Source organism: Podarcis gaigeae (genome assembly GCF_964106915.1).
Source record: "Podarcis gaigeae genome assembly, chromosome: 3".
NCBI classification, from domain to species: Eukaryota; Metazoa; Chordata; class Lepidosauria; order Squamata; family Lacertidae; genus Podarcis; species Podarcis gaigeae.
The window spans coordinates 33,776,941-33,798,043 of record NC_139680.1 but is presented as its reverse complement, the minus strand read 5'-3'; the positions used below and the strand labels follow the sequence as shown (position 1 = coordinate 33,798,043).

At 39.4% G+C, this 21,103-nt stretch overlaps 1 protein-coding gene across 12 annotated transcripts in view; it reads left to right on the top strand.

Moving 5' to 3' along the window:
* KHDRBS2 (KH RNA binding domain containing, signal transduction associated 2) overlaps positions 1 to 21,103 on the top strand; it is a 330,858-nt gene that overhangs the window by 201,003 nt on the left and 108,752 nt on the right. For all 12 annotated transcript variants that reach the window (XM_083730715.1, XM_083730719.1, XM_083730720.1 and 9 more), the window contains 2 exons: positions 7,113 to 7,240; positions 11,115 to 11,313. In XM_083730715.1, the coding sequence (XP_083586841.1) occupies positions 7,113 to 7,240; positions 11,115 to 11,313 (327 nt within the window). The remainder of the gene's footprint in view (positions 1 to 7,112; positions 7,241 to 11,114; positions 11,314 to 21,103) is intronic.

The window sequence follows — 21,103 nt, the reverse complement described above, 5'->3', positions numbered from 1 at the left end:
GTTGTTTAGTCGTTTAGTCGTGTCCGACTCTTCGTGACCCCATGGACCAGAGAACGCCAGGCACCTCTGTCCTCCACTGCCTCCCGCAGTTTGGTCAAACTCATGCTGGTAACCTCGAAAACACTATCCAACCATCTGGTCCTCTGCCGTCCCCTTCTCCTTGTGCCCTCCATCTTTCCCAACATCAGGGTCTTCTCCAGGGAGTCTTCTCTTCTCATGAGGTGGCCAAAGTACTGGAGCCTCAGCTTCACAATCTGTCCTTCCAGTGAGCACTCAGGGTTGATTTCCTTCAGTATGGAGAGGTTTGATCTTCTTGCAGTCCATGGGACTCTCAAGAGTCTCCTCCAGCAGAAATGACTACAAGTAGGTAAAGAAATGACTACAAGTAGGTAAAGAAATGACTACAAGTCGGTAAAGAAATGACTACAAGTAGGTAAACACACACACACACATCCCGGTCAAAAAAAAAAAAAAGGTAACAGGATGGTCAAACTTTTCATTGCTTGTTCTAGTTAGATTGATTGTCTTAACTGTTTGAAATGTGAAAATGAAGTTCAGTTTTGTCAAGTCATTTTTTCTTCACCAGCATGCATGCGAAGTTCATTCATTCTGCGGCTACTACATGAGAGACTGCTGGGTTTAACACTGCAACAGTCAATAATTCATACTTAAGCAGTGGATTTGAATGAAGGAAATTAAGATGTTCATGTGTGCAGTGACTAGTGAAGTGTCCATTTTCAAACACACACACACACACATACATGCATGTAAATACACTTACCTTATTTTACCTTAACCTTCTCCCTCTACCTTACTTGGGAGTAAACTCAACTGAACACAGCAGGATTTCATTCTGAGTATTCGTGCATAGGATTGATATATATTATATCCATAATTTTAAAACAGTTTTCAGCAAAATAACTGTTTCATTTTAAGGAGAATGTACAGTATATGTTAATAAAAAAGTATTCACATGTAGAGATACTTTCAAATGTCTTCTCCAAATTTCCATCTGTACTTGATATATCTTGTCCATGTTACAGAGCAGGGTCTATGCATTTGCCTCTCTGCCATTCCTCTGGTTTGGATAGCCATACTTTAGGAATAACCGTGTGTATGCACAACTTGTTCTTGCCAGAGCTTTCCATCTCTGCAATTTATTCTCATGAATCTTTTTTGCTTCCAGCTATGCTTATGTGCAAGTTCATTGTGTGCACAAAACTCCAGAATTGGATGTGATAATGAGCATGGTTCTCTCAATGTTTCAGTTAGAATCTAAAGTTTAAATAACAGAGAGCATAAATGCGCATGAGCAGGAAGTTAAGTGAGGCTCTAAACATAGGTATCCACTTATGCTTATGTATGCTTTTCATTATCTAAATGGAATATTGAGCTGCTTGTGTGCATGATCACAGTCTCAAAAAACAACACCCACACAGTGTTTAGCATTAAAGCATCAAGGTTTGCATTGTCCCAGAACTCTCTCTCTCTTTTCCATTGGGAGGTTTCAATGAAACTTGAAAATGTTACCATTATAAAAACTGAGGGCAGGGGGGAGGAAGAAGGGTTCTAGCCTCAACCTTTTGATGATTCACAAAACCTCCAATCAATGCAATTGCATTGAACTGTACATTCCATAATGTTTCCCTTTCAAAGCAATACACTACAGGTAAATAACATCAATGTTTTAATGCAAATTCTGATAAGATGTTTATCTGCACGGTATCGCTTTCAAGAGGAGATGCACTTGAACTTGCATTTCAAATCTGACATGCATTCAGCTGAATCACAGCAAAGAACAGACTTGCTTAGATCCCTTCTCTGTGCCTTGAGCTTTGAAAATGTGGATGATTCCACTCAGCCACTTACAATTTCAGAGATACTTTCAATTTAAAAATTTAAAAACGGTGCACTGACAGCAGGGCCTTTTTTGATGACATAGTCATCAGCACCTACAATTGTATATGGGGCAGTTTATAGCAAAATAAATCAATTAAAAGCAACCAAAGTAAAACATCCACCACAAGAAATAGGAAAAAAGGAGCAGGAAAAGTACTGAAACCCCAACAGCACAAAGGGAACAGTATGTGGAACTAGCAAAATGTGAAGCCCATTTCTACTACTGAATGTCTTGGTCTACTTTCCATTTTATATTTTGTCGCTATCCCAATTGCAAGCAGGACCCTTATAAAGTCACAGAGCGCTCTGTTGCTGTTTTTTCTATACTTTTTGTACAGAATAGCTGTATATGCATGTTTCTTAAGCGATCAGGCTTCAAATCACTGAAGATCTATGAATTTTCATGTTCACTTAGCTTTGCAGTGCAGGATTTAAAAAAATAAATAAATTGCATTTTTAAAAGACCCTATGTGGCTCTACTTAAACCAACAAAGCAGAGCTGTTCGAAACTTCACAGGCAACATTCTACTATGCAGCATTGTAACATAAGGCTGATTTTGGAGGCTTATGGCCCACAAAAATTGCTTGTAAGGGCTGGCACAGGGCAGCAGAAACTGTGAAGTGACAGTTTTTTTAGAAAATGTACAATAATACAAACCACTGGATCATCTCTTAAGATAAGAAAGTGCAAGGGACAGCCTCCTCCAAAGAGGAAAGTGAATCCATTTTACTTAGTCAGCAAAGAAACCCTGAACCTAATTGCCTGCACACCTCTGTCATGTGGCACTTTAAAGACTAACAGGTGTGTGTGTGTGTGTGTGTGTGTGTAGGTGTGTGTGTGGTTTGAGCATTATAAGTGGTTCTCACAGACACCCTCTCCAATTAATATGCTTGAGTCTCTTGGGTCACTTGATTCAGTCTGTGTGTGTGTGTGTGTGTGTGTGTGTGTGTGTTTTCCTTTCTATGCATAAGAATACAAGGGAGCAACCAGTTGTTTTTTTCTGGGAGTACTCAAGGGTATGCAGTACCGGCACCCCCTTTTTGGTTGTTGAAAACTGTGGCACTTACTGTAACAACTTCATGGTGAGTACCGGCACCTATTTTTATAGGGGGAAAACTCACTGGGAGCAACTGTACGGTGGTACCTCGGGTTACAGACGCTTCAGGTTACAGACTCTGCTAACCCAGAAATAGTACCTCAGGTTAAGAACTTTACCTCAGGATGAGAACAGAAATCGTGCGGTGGCAGCGGGAGGCCCCATTAGCTAAAGTGGTACCTCAGGTTAAGAACAGTTTCAGGTTAAGAATGGACCTCTGGAATGAATTAAGTTCTTTACCCGAGGTACCACTGTATGGGCAAGAATGGGCAAGTCTGGAGGAAATCCATGGAAAGAGACTGCATAGGAGCACTGACTGCTGTAAAGTGCACCCTTGAAAACTGTGCTGTCTTCTTCTTTCTACCCAGCGAACTATTAACTTGAACCCTCCATAATTGATCGCTTTGAGGATGTAGCTTAACACATTAGAGAAAGAAGCTTGTTTTTGAGCTTGTGCAAACGACCCAGTGTTTGCTCATACCAAATTCTATGGCACATTTTCTGTCTTCATTGCTATTCCTGTGTAGCTTCCATCAGACTTGCAATCTCTGTGTTATTGGAAGTCTTAAGAGCACCGCATCCAGCTCCAGTGCAAGGCTCTGCATTCAGCTGCCTTCAGAAATGCAGCTCCATTTCTAGTATGACTCGTAATAGTTATGAAAGATTCATTTAATGTTGCCTTCCAGATTAATGAAAGAGTTGGAGTGAGCTTTGTAATCTAAAATTGCAGACTTCAGGTTTAGAAGATTGCAGTTTCATTACATGCCAAATAGAGCACATATGATAAATGTTTGCAATTATAAAAATGAAATATTTCAACTCCATAACTAGAAACACTCTCTCTCTTTTTCTCTTTCTCTGTTTGCATACAGTTGTCTTTCTTTGTTATTCCCACTATAAATAGATTGACAGTTCAAATAGTGTATTTAACCAGTTCTTTTTAAATAAGACCTTGTTATCCTACCAGCATGCAGGGAACTCTCTCAGTTTCATCCATTTTTGCTCCTTTCTGGGAGTTACCAAAGCAGGAAGGGCAGGATAAAATTGCTGACACAATGCATTGATATTGGCCTGTATTCTCTTGTTGGGTCACAAATTGTAATTATATATTTCTAAAAACTAAAAAAACCTAAACCAGTACACTCAAAGATACCAAAGCTTATAAAAGTAAAAATAAATATATCATAAAATGCATTTCTCACTATATAATAGTTACACTGATCTGTTGTCATACTATACTGACAGAGTCACTGGGAGTACAAGAGACACGTGGACTGGGCTGAGACTTGATAGCTGACCCTTGCAGGAATCCACCTCAGAGCCAAATGGGTCACCCTGAGAGAAGGGCAATAGTAGAGGGCATAACCTGTTGGGGGTCCTTCTTCTCCCTGGCACTGAGGGGGGGGCACTTTTTCTGGCAGGTGAGACAAAGAAAGAAAAACAAGGTGGGGGTGGGAGAGATATCGTCCTTTCGGTAGGAGGTTGTGGGTAGGAGTTGGGCCAAATTAAGAGCTTTAGAAGCCCTAAGCACTTAAAAGATTTTGAGGCCCCCAAATATGTAATTCAAAATATAAAGAATAATAAACCATTAAAAAATATTTTTCAAGATGAAATAAAAACCTACAGTAAGATGGAAAATAATGTTTATTTTTGTATACTTCCACTTTATTTATATTTGAAAAATAATATCCTACTTTTTCTAATTGCTAAGTCTTTGATCAGATCCTCAAAACTAATCTTATGCAACATGTGGTAAATCTAGCAATGACACTGGAGTGGGGGAGAAAGGCAGTTTAAAGCAAGGTTTGAGTACAGTGAGAAGGGAGTTTGGAAAGGCTCTGCTATGTTAGGTTTTGGGGTGTTAGCTTTTGTGTTGTACCTGTCTCTGATATTTCTCCTTGTTAAGACTGACTTGTTTGTTTTCTTAAAAACAACCCCTCAACCTTTTCTGGAAGCTGGAGGCAATCTAGTTTTCCAGTGGAAGGCTGGTCCACTGACTTCTTTCAATTCTTCTTCAAGGAGATCAGACGTCACATATTCAGTGACCTGAATACTAAATGGCTTGGTCCCTAAATAAGTTCCCAACAGAGACAAGGTTCCATAACTATTATAGGTGGCACACTTTCTGTCTTCTTATTTGGTGTTACTAGATCTCATTATCGCAGAGCCTCACATAAAACATCCAGAAATACCAAGTTTCTCAATGACACCTCTACGTCTGTGGACTGAGAGACGCCTATTGTCAACTGTACTTCTTGATTTCTGTGGTAGTTCATTTTGTTCCCTCACAGCATTGGATATCTCCATGCCAGCTCTTCATCAGATTCCCCATTTCATAGGACAGAAGATTTGTTTACTGCAGCTATTGGCAGGAATGGGAACTAATGTGAAGGCATTTCTCTTTGATAAGCAAAATGTGCAGGCCAGCTCTTAGTTTGATATTAGAATTAAACCTCTCCTAATTATGAAGAACAAATAACATGGGATAAAACCCATGGGGAATGATAGCTCAAAGGAAGAATTCTGTGTGCAGAAACATCATATATAAGCTAAAAAGCCCTTTGGGATGCCTTTCTAGTAGCATGCCTTGGGGCTCAATACATCAGAGAATATTCCCCTGTCTTTTTGTGATTACGGCAAAATGAAACCACTTTGATATACATTTTTCTCCTTTTTTATAACTGTGTAGGTACTGCTATTACAAATCTATAGCAAACTGTCACTGTAAGCCACAGTGCTGTGTAAACAAATGACTGGTGCTTTTTTTCCCCTTAATGCAACAAAGGTGTCGCTTTTGAAACCAGACTGGTCTTTCTGCCACTGGAGCATTCTCTCTTTTTGCTTTCTTTGTCATTACTTAGAGGTTGCAAAGAGGAATTCCCCCCCCTCCTCCTTTTTGGAAGGCTTAATTAATCTGGTGTGCTGTTTTCCTACCTGAAAGCCACCAAATGCATTAGAGTCTTTACAGTACAGCAGCAGACATAAGAGAGTGGTGCTAATGCACTTTTTTTTTTAAATGACTGCTGTAGAATTACTACACATTTTCTGTGGTTGGCATCTTATGTAATTCTGTTATCAGATTCAGAAGAAACATTGGTTCAGTCTTCTGCTTACTGGTTCAGAAGAAGCACACAGAGTGCTCTGGAATTAGTGCACTGAGATTTTATTTGGAAGGCTGTGCCTCATGCGACTTCACTGTGTAATATTTTCCAAATTAATGCAGTTTTTAAGGCTTGAAGGCAGAAACTCCCATTTTGAAGACATTTGCGGCTCTGTGATGAAGACGATTATTTGAAGACACAAATGGTCAAAGATCATTAGGTTCATTGCTACTAAAATATCCTGTTAGTTCTTTCACAGTATAGATTAGGCTTTCTCCTAGGTCCAAGTGACAGCTTCATAAAGGAGTGTTCTAAAGGAGAAGGGGAGGCATAGGATCATACCTACTGACACTACGTCCACTACCAGCCTTTGCACATAGAAGTTCCTATTTGCACTGAGGCATATGTGGATACTTTAAATGTGTATAAGCTCCTTGGTATGATCCGTACTCTCCATTTTTGTACACTCCATTTTTGTAGGATGTTGATTGCACAAAGGATTGATTACTTGGATTTGGGTGTATAAGCATAGCCCCCTTGGCAATCATGACCTTGAACATGTGGAGGTCAAAGGTAGAATCAGTGAATACAGTTCCAGCCTATTCTCCATGGATTGTTTTCTCAACTAGATGACTGTCTATACTAGGTGTCTGCACATGGTTTCCATATGCGCAGACAAGGTCGGTTTAAGGCTGAAATCTTAAGCACACTGGCGAAGGAGCAAGGTGTATTCAGCTCAACTGAACATATATGGGTGTGAATGTGCTTAGTATAATGGGATAAGCAATAACTTTTATTGGTTCATAGTGCACTGCATATATTTGAATAATGTATCTATGTAAAATATTTAAGGTTTCCCCCCCAAGAACAAAACAAACACTCTTCTTATAAAAAAAAGATTCATTTAAGCCTATATATATATGTGTGTGTGTGTATGTATCTCCAATTATTTTGAAATCAAAAGTGACCCAAGTTATACAGATGACAGGATGTTCTTCTGCCTACTCTTTTCCAGGACTATAATGATGAAATCCGTCAAGAGCAGTTGAGAGAATTATCATATCTAAATGGTTCAGAAGAGTCAGCTCGTGGACGAGCCATGCGGGGAAGAGGGATCCGGGTTCCTCCTGCAGCCCCTTCAAGGTCAGTTGCGTTTGCTCTTCTTTACAACCACGTTAACAGGTAAACAGTAGCTGCGACTCTAGGTACAGATGGTGTTATTTAAATCAACCACAGTTTGGATAAGCTGCAGAATCTCAGACTTGGGGACCAAATTGACCTTCATGAGCCACATATCCTTAAGTGCTTCTGCCTGTCTGGAATGTGTTCTGGAACACACATTGCCTCTTTCTTCCTTCAAGGAGGGTGGAGGTTTTCGGATGGCTTTTGCATGGCTGGAATGTAGCCTCCCCTGCAAAGGTAAGATTCATGTCCATTCTTTTGCCCACTAATACATCTGGCACCACACATCACTAGTATATGTCGCTGGAATGTTGCCCACAAGGAAATGCAAAGTTCCCCACGCCTCAATCAGAAACAGATAGGTAGCCGTGTTGGTCTGCCATAGTCAAAACAAAAAAAATTCCTTCCACTAGCACCTTAAAGACCAACTAAGTCAGTTCTTGGTATGAACTGTTCTTGGTATACCAAGAACTGACTTAGTTGGTCTTTAAGGTGCTACTGGAAGGAATTTTTTTTGTCTCAATCAGAAAGACTGACAGAAGAAAAATATGGATATTTTCTATGTTTTCTTTCTCTTCTCACTGAACTTTTAACTGCGGTTGAAATACAAGGGGATTTAAAATAGGTTTGAGAGTGAACTAATGACTGCTGCAACTAAATCACAGACCAATATGAAAGTTAATTATGGCTTAAGTCCCAGGATTTTAAGTAACAGATTGGGGGTCCATATGTAAACAAAACTGAGTACCCCTGGCTAAATCCATACAACTTAAAGCCTTTCTGTTTGGTAGGGGCTTGCTTTTCACAGAGACTTTAAAGAACTGCTTTGTTACATTAGGTCCTTAAATAAGTTACGAACGTCGTACTCAAACTCAGAAGCAATTCAAGGAGCCTTGCCTAGGCCCAGTTACAATTTCACAAAATACTTTTATGTCATGTTACATTAATTTAGGAGTCATTCCATTTGCCATAGAAGGACTTAACTGACTGCTGGTGCATTTTAATAGGAGACGTTCAGGGCTAACAAATGGATCTCTTGAGTTTATAAAGCGGCAGTGTGCGGTAGACTGACTCATTACCTTTATTTTACATTTTGCAAGCCCCCGTAAGTGTTTGTCCTTCTGTCGTTATTTCTATTACCTCAAAGTAATTTTAAGCTCTTGGTCGAGTGCTTTAAAAGATTGAATGAGAAGAATCCTGGTTGCATGTTTTTTTAAGTTGTAGGTTCAGATGGTTGCCTTTTCAACCATTATGAGATAGCCCTTTGTAGACATTTACCTTTATAAGCAATTGTGACTGCACCTGCCAGTCCTGCTCCCATGGCACATGCTTTGGTTATCACATCTGCGCAGAAGCCTATATGCATAAATTTCAATACATGTAGGCATAAACTATACAGTCTCTACTTTCAGTTTTGCAGGGTTTAGATGGTTCAGTTTATACTACACGTGAAAATCCTTAGATGTGTAGATCTGGTGTCCAATGTATGGGCAGTGGGAATGACCAGGAGGTGAGGCTAACAGGTATGATCACAATCCTTCCCTACATGTACATAACTACATAGACCTATTAAGTTCAGCCCTTCATTATTTTAAGAATAGGAAGCACAATCCTCTCAATAACACCAGGAACTTTCATTTGAAATTTTGTTATGTTACTTAACCCATCTTATTACTTCTATGGTTGTTAATAATCGTCTACTGTTGTTCTATCTAAATGCAATTCATTTCTCTTTGTTTTAGAGATTACCTAATTCTCCTGTCTCTCTGATATCACTCTGCCTCCCAGTGATCTATTTATATAGAGAAAAATAATATTCTCTGTCAGTTTTCATTAATGCTGGAATGAGCAAATCAGGTTGTTTGAATCTAGTCTCCTTAAATTGTATTCTTCAGTCCCACTGTGGTTTGAAATCGAGTTCCTACAAAACAAACCCTTCCTTGGCTAGTTCGACTACTTTAGTTCTGTATTTATAAAGGCATTAGATTTTGCTACATTATTATTATTAAAATAACCTATCGAATCCTGCTTGTAGTATAATTCCTTTTAAAAATAAACCCAGCAGATAGACTGACCTACACTAGCAAGTAAAGAGAACCAAAACAATATTGACTTTTATTTTATAAAACAGTATTGGGTTGAGGATATCTCAATATGTGGGAAATCAAAAGGAACATACAGACAGCTATGACCATATTTCCAATAGGTCAAAGCTCACAGAGGTGAAATGTCACTATCAATGAAATGATGAAAGTTTTAGAAATGTTCTTTCATTATTGAAGCATTGCTTACAAAGGGAATGTTCTGTTTATGACATCTGGGTCCTAGTGTCCTACCATTCCTGGTAGGAGCTCAGATTGGCTTATATGATTATTTTCCCCTTGTCCCAATTTTATCATCACATGAAGCCTGGGAGGTGGGTTGGTGACTGGCCCAAGGATTATCCACTGAGGTTCGTGGTTGAGTGGGAAATTTGAACCTGATTCTCCTCTACTAATTTGGTGTAACTAAGCTCACACCAGAGTGCTACATGCCCCCTATATATTAGTTTATCCTTCTCCTATATTGAAATGAACTGGAATATATAAAAAATAAAGAAATTGTCCAGTAGCACCTTAGAGACCAACTAAGTTTGTGCATGCACACTTATTCAGATACACTGAAACAGAAGTCACCAGACCCTTATATATAGTGGGAGGGTGGGGTAGGGTTTTTCTCAGCCTCCCACTATATATAAGGGTCTGGTGAATTCTGTTTCAGTGTATCTGAAGACGTGTGCATGTACATGAAAGCTTATAGCAATAACAAACTTAGTTGGTCTCTAAGGTGCTACTGGACAATTTTTTTTCATTTTTAAAATATATTTTTAAAATATATTTTGACTGCATCAGACCAACACGGCTACCTACCAGAATCTGAAATGAATACACTGCAATTTATTTATTTTAGAAAATTTCTTCTCTATTTTCTGGCCCCCAAAATGACTTTTGGGAGTCTTGTAAATTGAAAACAAAGAAAACAAAATAAAAGCAAGTGTACCCTGCCAATTAAATGGTTAAAACAACAGCATGAGTTGGGCATAAAGCAACTGGGTCAGATTAAAAATACATTGCTCCAGCAGGAGGTTAACACAGATCAAAAACCAAATGGAAATAAAAGACTGCTGAAAAAGTCAAGAGAAAGGGAGCTGACTGAACCTCTTTGGGGAGGGCATTAGACAATCTGGATTCTACTTTTGATCTACTTGATCCTGAAAAGGGATACAACTGGCATACAAACCACAGCTGAGCAAAGACAATAATATAGAGATTATGTAGGTTATTCTTTGAGGAAATAGTTGATGAAAGGTCTTGTCCAACAGCTAATATCTGTCACCTACCAATGTTCCTTCCAAACACCACCTCCTTTGTTCACTCCCCATCTATATAAACATAGCCCAGCTGAACTGCCTTTATTCCACGAAACCTTTCATTTGGCACTACCGTTGTACCTAGGGCGAACAAATACCAAGTATGCGAGCAGCGCTGAAAATTTAATGATGATACGAGTGCTTGGGGGAGGGGGGTTGTCAAATTCATTTTCTGTAATCTGTTGCATCGTATATAAATTGATTAACGCTTACCCTAAAAATAAGTGATAGATTTCATTTCAGGTGTGGTCAGCCTATGGCTCTCTGGGTGGAGTTGTTAAACTCCAACCCTTATCACCTCTTGCTAGCATGATGGAAGCCATAGTCTACCAACATATGGAGGGCCACAGGTTCCCCATGCTTGTTTTATAGCTTTGCATTAAGGGCTTGTCTTCACATTAATGAGATTTCTCTATTCCTTCTCAGGGGTCGTGGGAGTGCAATTCCTCCTCCACCACCACCTGGACGAGGAGCTCAAGTACCAAGAGGAACACCTGCGACGCGTGGAGTACTCCCAGTCCCCCCTGTAGCCAGGGGGGTCCCAGCCCCTCGAGCAAGAGGAGTTCCAGCAGTACCAGGTTATAGGCCACCCCCTCCGCCAGCACATGAACCCTATGAAGAATATGTAAGTACCTGTTTTCTTGATAACAACAAATGAACAAAATGAAATACTTTTTTTTTTAATGTTGGCTATATTTGATGTCTTCACAATCACTGATTCGCAAGTTAATTGCACATCAGATACACAAACAAGCATGTGAAGTGTATCATTTGTACCATGGAGATGGATTTGGTGGTATGATTTCAGTACTAGTTTTTGCAGAGTATGATCTTGACAATCATTGTGGCACTGGGCCATCCCCAAGTGTATCCTCTCATTTTAAACAGGTATATTCTGTTGTGAACTGTTTTGTCCTATGCCAATGTCACTTCCAGGTGTACAGACACCATGTGAGGTTTGTCTGTTCTGATCCCCTTGGGGTGATTCTTGGTATTATAGACTGCATTCTGCGTTAAGCAAATTAACTATGGTGAATTGATATATGAAAGAATAGGATTTATCAGTGGCTGTTAATTGTTCACCCAGTTGAACTATTCCATTTGTCTTTATTTTTCTGTGCTACCTTGTCAAATTTCAGCACAGATAACCCATGATGGGGAAACCATATCCTTAAAAAAAACAAAAAACCATTTTGTGGTGTCGTCTTAAATAATTTCTGCCAAAACCAGAATTAGAAAGGATGAATTCTTTGCTATTGCTTGTCTAACATTATAAATACTCCTCAGTTTTCTCAGCACCCTCTCAAATAGAACAACCTTTCAAAGTGTTTTTTTTAAGAATTCACATTTTTGTTTTATGTTGTGGCAGTGTTTAGAAATAGACAATGAAATAGTTACGAAGCTTTTAAGTAAGCTCTGAACATCTTCAAGACTGAGAGACAGCATATAAATTTTCAAAGGAAGGAAAAATGTGTACAGTGGTACCTTGGGTTACAAACTTAATTCATTCCGAGGTCCGTTCTTAACCTGAGGCCCGCTTTCGCTAATGGGGCCTCCCACTGCTACCACGCTGCCGCCGTACAATTTCCATTCTCATCCTAGGGCAAATTTCACAACCGAAGGTACTACTTCCGGGTTAGCGGAATTTGTAACCCAAAGTGTTTGTAACCCTAAGCGTTTGTAACCTGAGGTACCACTGTATGAGACTTGCAGGCTTTTGAAAAGCAAATCATTGAGATTTTTTTCACCTTGGGCTTGATATAGTAGCCTAATATGAGGGACAGTGGATTCTAATGGACAATAGGTAGCTCTGAGTATCTGGAATATGATGAATCAGATCTATCTAACATAGTGGAACTCTTGAACCAGTTTTGCCTAGTCAGGCAGGCTTTTCATGAAGTTCCTTGGTAGAAGCAGTTTGTTTTCTTGTTTTAAACCAAAGGTACCAATGTGTTTTAAAGCCTGCCAACATAATAGCTGCTTATCCCTTATATTTTTATACAATCCAACAATAGCGAAACACTTTAAAGTTCAATTGATTTCCATTAGAGTTATAATTAAGCACATGCTTACCTTTCAAACAGAAATCAATAGGACTTCGTGTGCTTAACTTAGGCTGGATGGTGCCCTTATTTTTGTAGAGCTCAGGATGCCCTGTTGATTTTAATGGGCCTTGCTCCCCAGTAATGAACTCATCAACAGTGTACTAATGCTGGGAGCAGGGCTGTAGCCAGGGGCTGGTGAGGAAGGCCCCTGCCAGAGGCACAGGCGAGGGAGGGGCACAAACCCAGCTTTAAAATATGTCCATAAAAATTAAATATTGGATTTTCTGTGAAAGAATTCATTACAAGGTGAAGTGCTTGAAGAATTGAATGTGTGGGGGTTGGGGTTGGAGAAGAGGTGGAAAGAAGAGCTAATTTGTCCGTGGGTAGCGGGCGAATCTGGACAGTTCTGCCAGGGGTGCAAGATCCCCTAGCCAAGGCTCTGGCTGGTAGGTTATCATGTGGAGAACGTAATTCCTCATTGCCTCTGTAAATTTAGATTTAACTTTGCACCCCAGTGAGTAATGCTAAACCAGCAGAAAAGACTTTGCTGAATGTCACCCAAATATCCTGGGTGTTGGGATAGTGAAACCTTTTAATAATCTAACAAGGCATTTTTCATTCTCATACCAGTCCAGGAGCCAAAATACATATTTCAGTAATCAAAATACAACATTGATGTTTGGAATTGGTTGTCCAAAATTGTATTCCTATTTAGAATGAGCTATCCAAATGTCAATATGCTGCTGAGAAAGTACGAATTTTGGCAATGCAATCCTATATTTGTTGACTCTGAATTAGTTATCAATGTGCTCAGTGGGGTATTTCTGCTATATAAATGTGCTTAAGAATGCAGTCATGAGTGAGGCAACCACGTGTTTTCTGCCCTCTTAACTGCTACAGAATTAAATGTCTGCTTAAGTATAAAAGATGTATTAACACGTTTTGTCTATTAAAAGCTGCAGTGCATGGTTGGTAGTCAGCTTCATGGGTCACAATATGTGCCTTAAGCATATTGGCAGCTTCTTAAAATGAAGTCCCCTCTAACTGAACTATTCATGAGGCCTGACTTATATCACTTGGGTTGTGGTTTTGAGAGCATATTTGTTGCCACAGTGTTTGATAGTTTCTCAGATGCAGATGTTGTTTGTAGATAGAAGAGCCATGATCCAAATGATGACATAAGCTGTACATTTACAGGAAAACTCCAGCATGCTGATATTTCCCCCAGGTAATTTTAGTTAAGAAATTCCACTGGCGATCTCAAGGTGCTAAAAGGGCTGTGTAACAACCCCCCCCCCCAACATTTTAATTGAATTTTAGTAACAAAAAAACAGGTTCCAGAAAAAAATTAAAATAAGGTGTGTGTTGTTTTTTTTAAAAAAAAATCACAATTGCCAATAAAGAAGTATAGGATATAGCTATGCAATCTATTAAGTCCATAATAAAAACAACCAAGAGGAAAAGGCTGTGTGGTCTATAATTACAAAGCATTCCATGGTCTAAATAAAAATAATTACAAAATTGTAATTCAAAAAAGAAGATAGAAAATAACCTTGGTGGGGGCCATTTAGACCATCAGTGCTTCTGCCAATGTGGGCTTTTGACTGCCTCATTTATTGTTACTGGGGCGTTCCAACATCTGATGGGCTGGGAAATGCCAATAAGTCGCAGCTATAACTAATGAGAAAGGTGAATAATGTATTTGGTGAATTGAAAATACCAATACATGTATTTGGTAAATTGAAATAACATTGTACATGGATATTGGACGAAAAGTATTCAGAGTGAGGATAGCGGTGAGCCGCATCTTAATTGCATCTTTTTAAACCCACATTTTAATCAAGAGAGACTTGAGCACATGAACATGAACCACAGAGAACCACATTTAATTTGAGAGACTTTATTTATTAATGTGTGCTGTTAAGGTATGGGGGAACATAAATGAGCTCTTTGATGAGTTTCTTGTTCTATATTGCATCAACACATCTGTTGGGTGGGTAGGTGGGAATACATTCCTGGGTTTACTCGGCAGGATGGTTGATTATCACTTTTCCTCACACTGAGGCAATTAGCATTGATGGAATACCCATCCATTGACTACATACTTTCTAAAATCACAGAGAAGTCCCCAAACCTCCCTGAGACAAAAGTGAGCACTGTATTTTTGTGAAACATGTAAAAGGCATCTAGTTTAGAGTCTAAATTGCTGTGTGATATATCTGTAGGGCACCGTAATTTTATGTGAATTTGTGCTTGTAATGTAAACAGTTTAAAGTGTCAGCAGCATATATGTCACTTTACGTCTGTGAAAGGCTGTGGGAGTTATTTTCACTGGAAGAAAAGAATTATTGACTGTGGTTTGAGCCCCTGAAAATCAGGACTGGGGAACCCGTGAGCCTCTACTCCCATCAGTCCCAAGCAGCATTCCCAGGGGTTTCAGGTATGATGGAAGTTGTCCACCTGCAGTATCCAAAGAGCCACATGATCCCAATCCCTGCAGTAAATTGACAAATCAAATGTCCAATGCTCTGGAACATTCTCGTTAACACTAATGATAGCTATTCTCATTTAAGATCTCATAATGATTTGTAATAGAACCAAAGTAAATAAGGGGTTGCCTGTTACTAGAAAAGGTCCCATCAGAATGGCAAAACGTTTAAAATGTGCATATTGGGGGTGGGGGAGTGGAGGCTTTGGCTGTATTCAGAAAACACTTTAATCCATTTACCCAGTGTTTCCTTGCCTGATCATTTCCATGTTTTATGTGATCCTTCACACGACATAAATGCCACTTCTGGAAAACTAGAAGAGTCTGGCATTTCTGTGTTATTTGCTTCTTTGGGGGGGGGGATCCATTTGCAGCCCTGTTAACCCAGAAAAGGACAAGAGTTTTACTTTGTAATGTCACACGATGAAATCTGGGGCGTTATCCTGCTATACCGTTCTTTCCTGGATTTTCAAATTCAGTACAACATGACAGTATATCCATCAGAAAGCCACAGATCTAGAATCGAACAGGTAATAATGCAGTGTAAAAGAAATGTTAGAATCCAGGATTATAATCAGGAAAACTAACCCAATAATCCTCATGTCCAAATGCACCCTCTGTCACTGATGCAGTAGAAGATAGCCTTAGCTCCTTGCTTGCTCCCAACAAGATTTGAATGAGTTATTTGAGCTCCTCCAGATGGCCTGTTTACTGAGAATTCATCCTGATATGCTTGCACGAAGTTTACCCGGTGGTTGGACTATGTCCAGTTTTACTGGGCATTTGTTTTGATTTGTTTATGGGGTGCTGATATAAACACAGAGTATTTTTCCTGCATTCATCCTGAATGCCATGCAGTATGTTTACATATCTTCCTATTGTCAAGGGAGTAGCTAAAATGATTCCTCAGGTTCGTTCCACGTGGGGAATTCAATAAAAAAACAAAACCAAGGATTCCAGCAAGACAATATCCTTTATTAACTAGTAACTGCAGTAAACTAGTGAAGATCAAACCTATCCATTCTTAAGGAAATCAGCCCTGAGTGCTCACTGGAAGGACAGATCCTGAAGCTGAGACTCCAATACTTTGGCCACTACATGAGAAGAGAAGACTCCCTGGAAAAGACCCTGATGTTGGGAAAGATTGAGGGCACAAGGAGAAGGGGACGACAGAGGATGAGATGGTTGGATAGTGTTCTCGAAGCTACCAGCATGAGTTTGACCAAACTGTGGGAGGCAGTGGAAGACAGGAGTGCCTGGTCCATGGGGTCACGAAGTGTCAGACACGACTAAACGACTAAACAACAACAACAACAACAACATGTAAAAGAGTATAAAAGGCTATGTGAAACCTGTGATAGGTGCAGCACCCATCACTTATGGGAATGTCCTTTACCGCAGTAAAGTTAATAAAAAGCGTATAGCTTTTTCCACTACACACATCAGAAGCTTCCCCACCCCCACTATAACCTGTAGGTTACCCACCCTTAGGTATACATGAATGTTCTGTGCTTCTTGATCCAGATGCACAAAGGCTGAAGCACACAACTGCCTCCTGGTGAAATAAAATCCTCCTGCATTCAAATGATATAATTGTAAATGGTCTTTCTCCCCTCCCCCTGTAAAACCTAAGGAGAGCCACAAATAGCTCTGAGTCTGTGTCCCATGACAACATCTAATGTACGAGTAGTATGGCAGATCATAATTTTAGACAGCTCTTTTAGATATATATATAAATATATATATATAAAAGACAAAGCAAACTGGAATGCAAAATGAAGCATACTGTTTTTAATGCCATGTAGTTTCTTCTCTGTGCTGTTTTTCAAGCTGCAATACAAATGATTGAAAATGAAAGCTAATGTCACATTCAACTATTTAAGCTCCGTTGGCCATTTACATTTTTCAGTGGGTTTTAGGCAAGTTGGAACAACTGCACTTATCCAGTGGATTCATGGACAATGACAAGCATTACAAGAGGAGACATTTTGTCACATTTTAGTCTTTCTGCACAGAACCGTTGTGTTTATGAATATGTTACAGTGGCTTCACAGCAGTAGGGAATGCTATTCTTTAACGTTGAAATTGGTCCTATAACATATACTACAAGTGGTGTGTTAAAGGGAGAAAAGGACACTTTATAAGATAAAAGTATCCAGAACTGTTTCTTATGGGTGATTTTGGCACCATTTTGGAGAAGCGAGAAAACAACTCATCTATTTGAAAAAGAAGGATACCACTTCCTTCATTTGCCTCTGTTGTACACATTATCTTTGTTTCCCAACACTCTAGGAACCTTTTCCTGCACACTGGTTCTTTTTCAGTTCCCCCATTGCTAGCAACTAAAATTGGTTTCTGTGTTGGTAAACAACAGATTACAAGACAAACACCTGCAAAAACATTTCCCTCAAAGCTTAATTAGGGTACAGGGAAACTCACAAAGGTCACCCAGTACTGCTAATCACACAGAGTAACAAATATTGCACCATCTTCACACTGGTGCATTTTCTTAGCTTGACTAAGACCTTGTCAGCATTTCCCCACACTTCAGACAGAAAAACATTTCTGCCCTTAAGACAGGCATTCAGGCCTATTTTCATCGTGAACTGGTGCCTCTTGACCAAAGTTTTCTTCCATTCCACAGCTTCTGAGGTGATCATCTACCCTGGGCATGCAAATATGCCGACAAAATTGAGCTCATTTGCACCCCAGATAGAGCACATTCCAGTTGTGAGTTTACCACGAATGACTGCAGCCAAGCTAACTCTATATGAGTCTCACAGAGCTTTCCTGTAAAATTTGCTATTGATAACTGTGTGAGATCACTTCCTTTGTCTGCCTTGGCAGGAAGCTGTAACACTGCATAGGGCCTTCCTTTCTAGGCATCTCTCTCTTTCTTTTTCATGCTTTCAAGCTGACCACATGTGCATGCCTGAGCTCTGCAGCTCAGACACCATTTTGAACTTAGATTTTATACCTTTGTAACTTAGAAAGTAGTCATAAACCCGCCTACATTTTGCTACTGTAACTGCTGCTTCAAGACCTAGGTTGTGCAAGTAACTAATACTTTTACTTCTTTACCTATACTGTGTATTGTTATCTTTAAGGGGGAGAAAAGGTCTAATACCAGAGAAATTCCAGCTGTCCTTATTGCATCCTGGTTTATTGTTTCTAGAAGGTTAGATCAACCTTATCTTAGCTTCCAAGTTTAAAGCTGCAAAGGATGGTACTCTGCTGAGCTTACCCATATGAGCAAGGAAGGATAATAAGTAAACAATATATCCTTTCCTAGTGCCTAAATTCATTCCTACAGAGATAATGAGGGAGGAAATAGGCAAGTAGTCGGTTGTGCCCAAGGCACTATGAAATATAAGTAGGTGAGTGAAGGCACTTCATTGGGATGTGTGAGCTGGGGCTGAGATGATTCGAGATGCAGATAAAATAGTGACAAAAGTGCATTCACTTGAGAAAGAGATTAGTGGACAATACAACTGTGGAAATGATGGCAAATACAGTACTTGGAAAGCCCATGTCTAAGGCAGAGGTACAATTTTCATCAATACTGTACTATTTTGTGATCAAATCTCTTTTTGAGAGGTGTTTGTGTCATTGAAACAGATAAATCCATCCTTAGTTTCTTCATATGAATGGCTTCCTATATAGAATAGTGCGTGTGCAATTTCTGGCTGCAGCAGCAACTGCAAAACTAAGGTAAGATGGGAGGTGGGGCCAGGGGTAAGCAATCCGTGTCAGGAGTGACACCTCACGAAACAGGAATGTGAAAGTTCATAGAGTTAGAGAGGGGCTCATATGCCATCCAGTGCTATCCCCTGGTTAGGACATCTCCAGCCAAGATATAAATTCACTGAGAAAGAACACCTGACCTGACACCCAGAACTAGCACGATAGGTGTCATTTACTGGTAATTATTTGCATAAGCATGGTGAATATTAAAAATGAGCTTTCTGCACAGGACTACTTCCAAGTGGGTCATCAGAACTTGACCTATGACCAGCCTTGCACAAGACTTTGGATGCTTTTGAGCTTCCCCATGTGGTGGATTATTATAGGTTGACTCTCCTTTCCACTGGGTTTTTGAAGTTAGTGCTTGCTCTCTAAGCTAAGAGTTAGATGCTTAATCATTCCATGATTGAACATATTCTATTGATTTAAGTGGGAGGAAGATCCAATATAATTAGATATTTCTAGGTGAGCGTATTTAATTGCGTTGAAAAGTACTGAAAGCAAGTGTATATACCTAACAATTTATTTGTCAAACATAATATGCCTATCTCTGTAGTTTGAAAATGTATTTTTATTCATAATTCTTTCGATATTGCACTGATTGCCACTATGCACAGTGAATAAAGTGTTGAAAAACACACATAGAACAAAGACAATGGGAACAACCTGACATTACAGACAGTGGAACTTGCCAGACTGAATAGAATATTGATTTAAAGTGATGGATTGTTTTTTATGCCTAAGGCACTTAGATAAAAGGCTAAATGATGTTTCACTAATATTTGCTGTGTCTTGAAAACTCAGATTGCAATTTTTTACTCTAATGACAATAAACAGTAGATTGATTATATATTATTATGAAGACTATATTAGGGGTTTTAGCAGAATATTATGAATAATAATATAACATAGAGAATGAAAGAGGGAGGTAGAATTTGTGCTCTGCTCCTCTCAATGCCTTTTAAAACAACCACCACAACAAAAGCACCACTCTTTGCTTTGGCAAATTTCTTTAAAATAATTGTGCCAAATTGACAGCAGTTTTTTTAGGAATCACAAAAGGGAGTTTGCACTTGAAAATTAAAAGATGGTTTTCTATTTAGTGGAGTTGACAGCCTCAAGCATTCTGAAAGAATAATGATTTAATCTGCAGGAGGGTGTTGTGTGCAAGGTCAGTTGAAATGTCATACCATGTATGTGCTTGCATAGATGCCATCAACTGTGGTGAGGATTTTGCTGGGCATTGGCATCGTGGCTTGACCTTTATTCATTTCGAAGAAGGTGCAGAAAGGAAATCATGGCCATGTCAATCCAGTTATGGGGTCTTACATGCCTAAAAGTAGGCTTCCGTGAGCATATGCCTAACTGCACAGACAAATATTTTCTTGTTGTTGTTCTTCATATTTATTAGTTACTTTAAAGAAAAAGAAGCTCGAAGTGACTTACAAAACGGAACATTGGAAATAAGTATTACAAACAAAATATAAACAACTTGAAATACACCAGATACATATATCCAACTCCCCCAACCTTGCTAATAAAATAAGCAGAAAATTAGATCCAAAGACCTGGTTGAATAAGAATGTTTTTGCCTGGCACATGAAAACAGATTGTGATGGTACTAGGCATTCCTTCCTGGGGAGAGCATTCCATAAATGGCGAGCCACCACTGAGAAGCCACTTCTTGTTTCACCATCCTCTACACCTCCCTCGGATGAAGAATGCAGGGCATGCGTTGCTTCATGTGGGGAGAGGTCTTGAGATGCATAAGGTTTTATATGTCAAAACCAGCACTTTGAATTGTGCTCAGAAACTACTAAGTAACCCATCCTGCAGTACCAGAATCAATGTTACATGTTCAGACTGCCCTGCATCCATTTTACCGGATGTCCTTGAACTCTGATAAATGCTCCTTAGTTGCCTAGATGGGAGGATAGAGAGAGTGTTAAATGTGAAGAAACCAGCCTGCTGCTTTGCCCAATTTTGTCTTTGGCCTTACCCATCACTAGCATGCAGTTCCCAGAAAACTGCTCCTAAGGGAATGTGACCTGCAAGGTGAAAAATGTTCCCCATTCCTAGCTTGCCCCATGAAAGACAGCAGCAAGAACCAAACAATAAACCTTTCCTTTTTAGTTTTT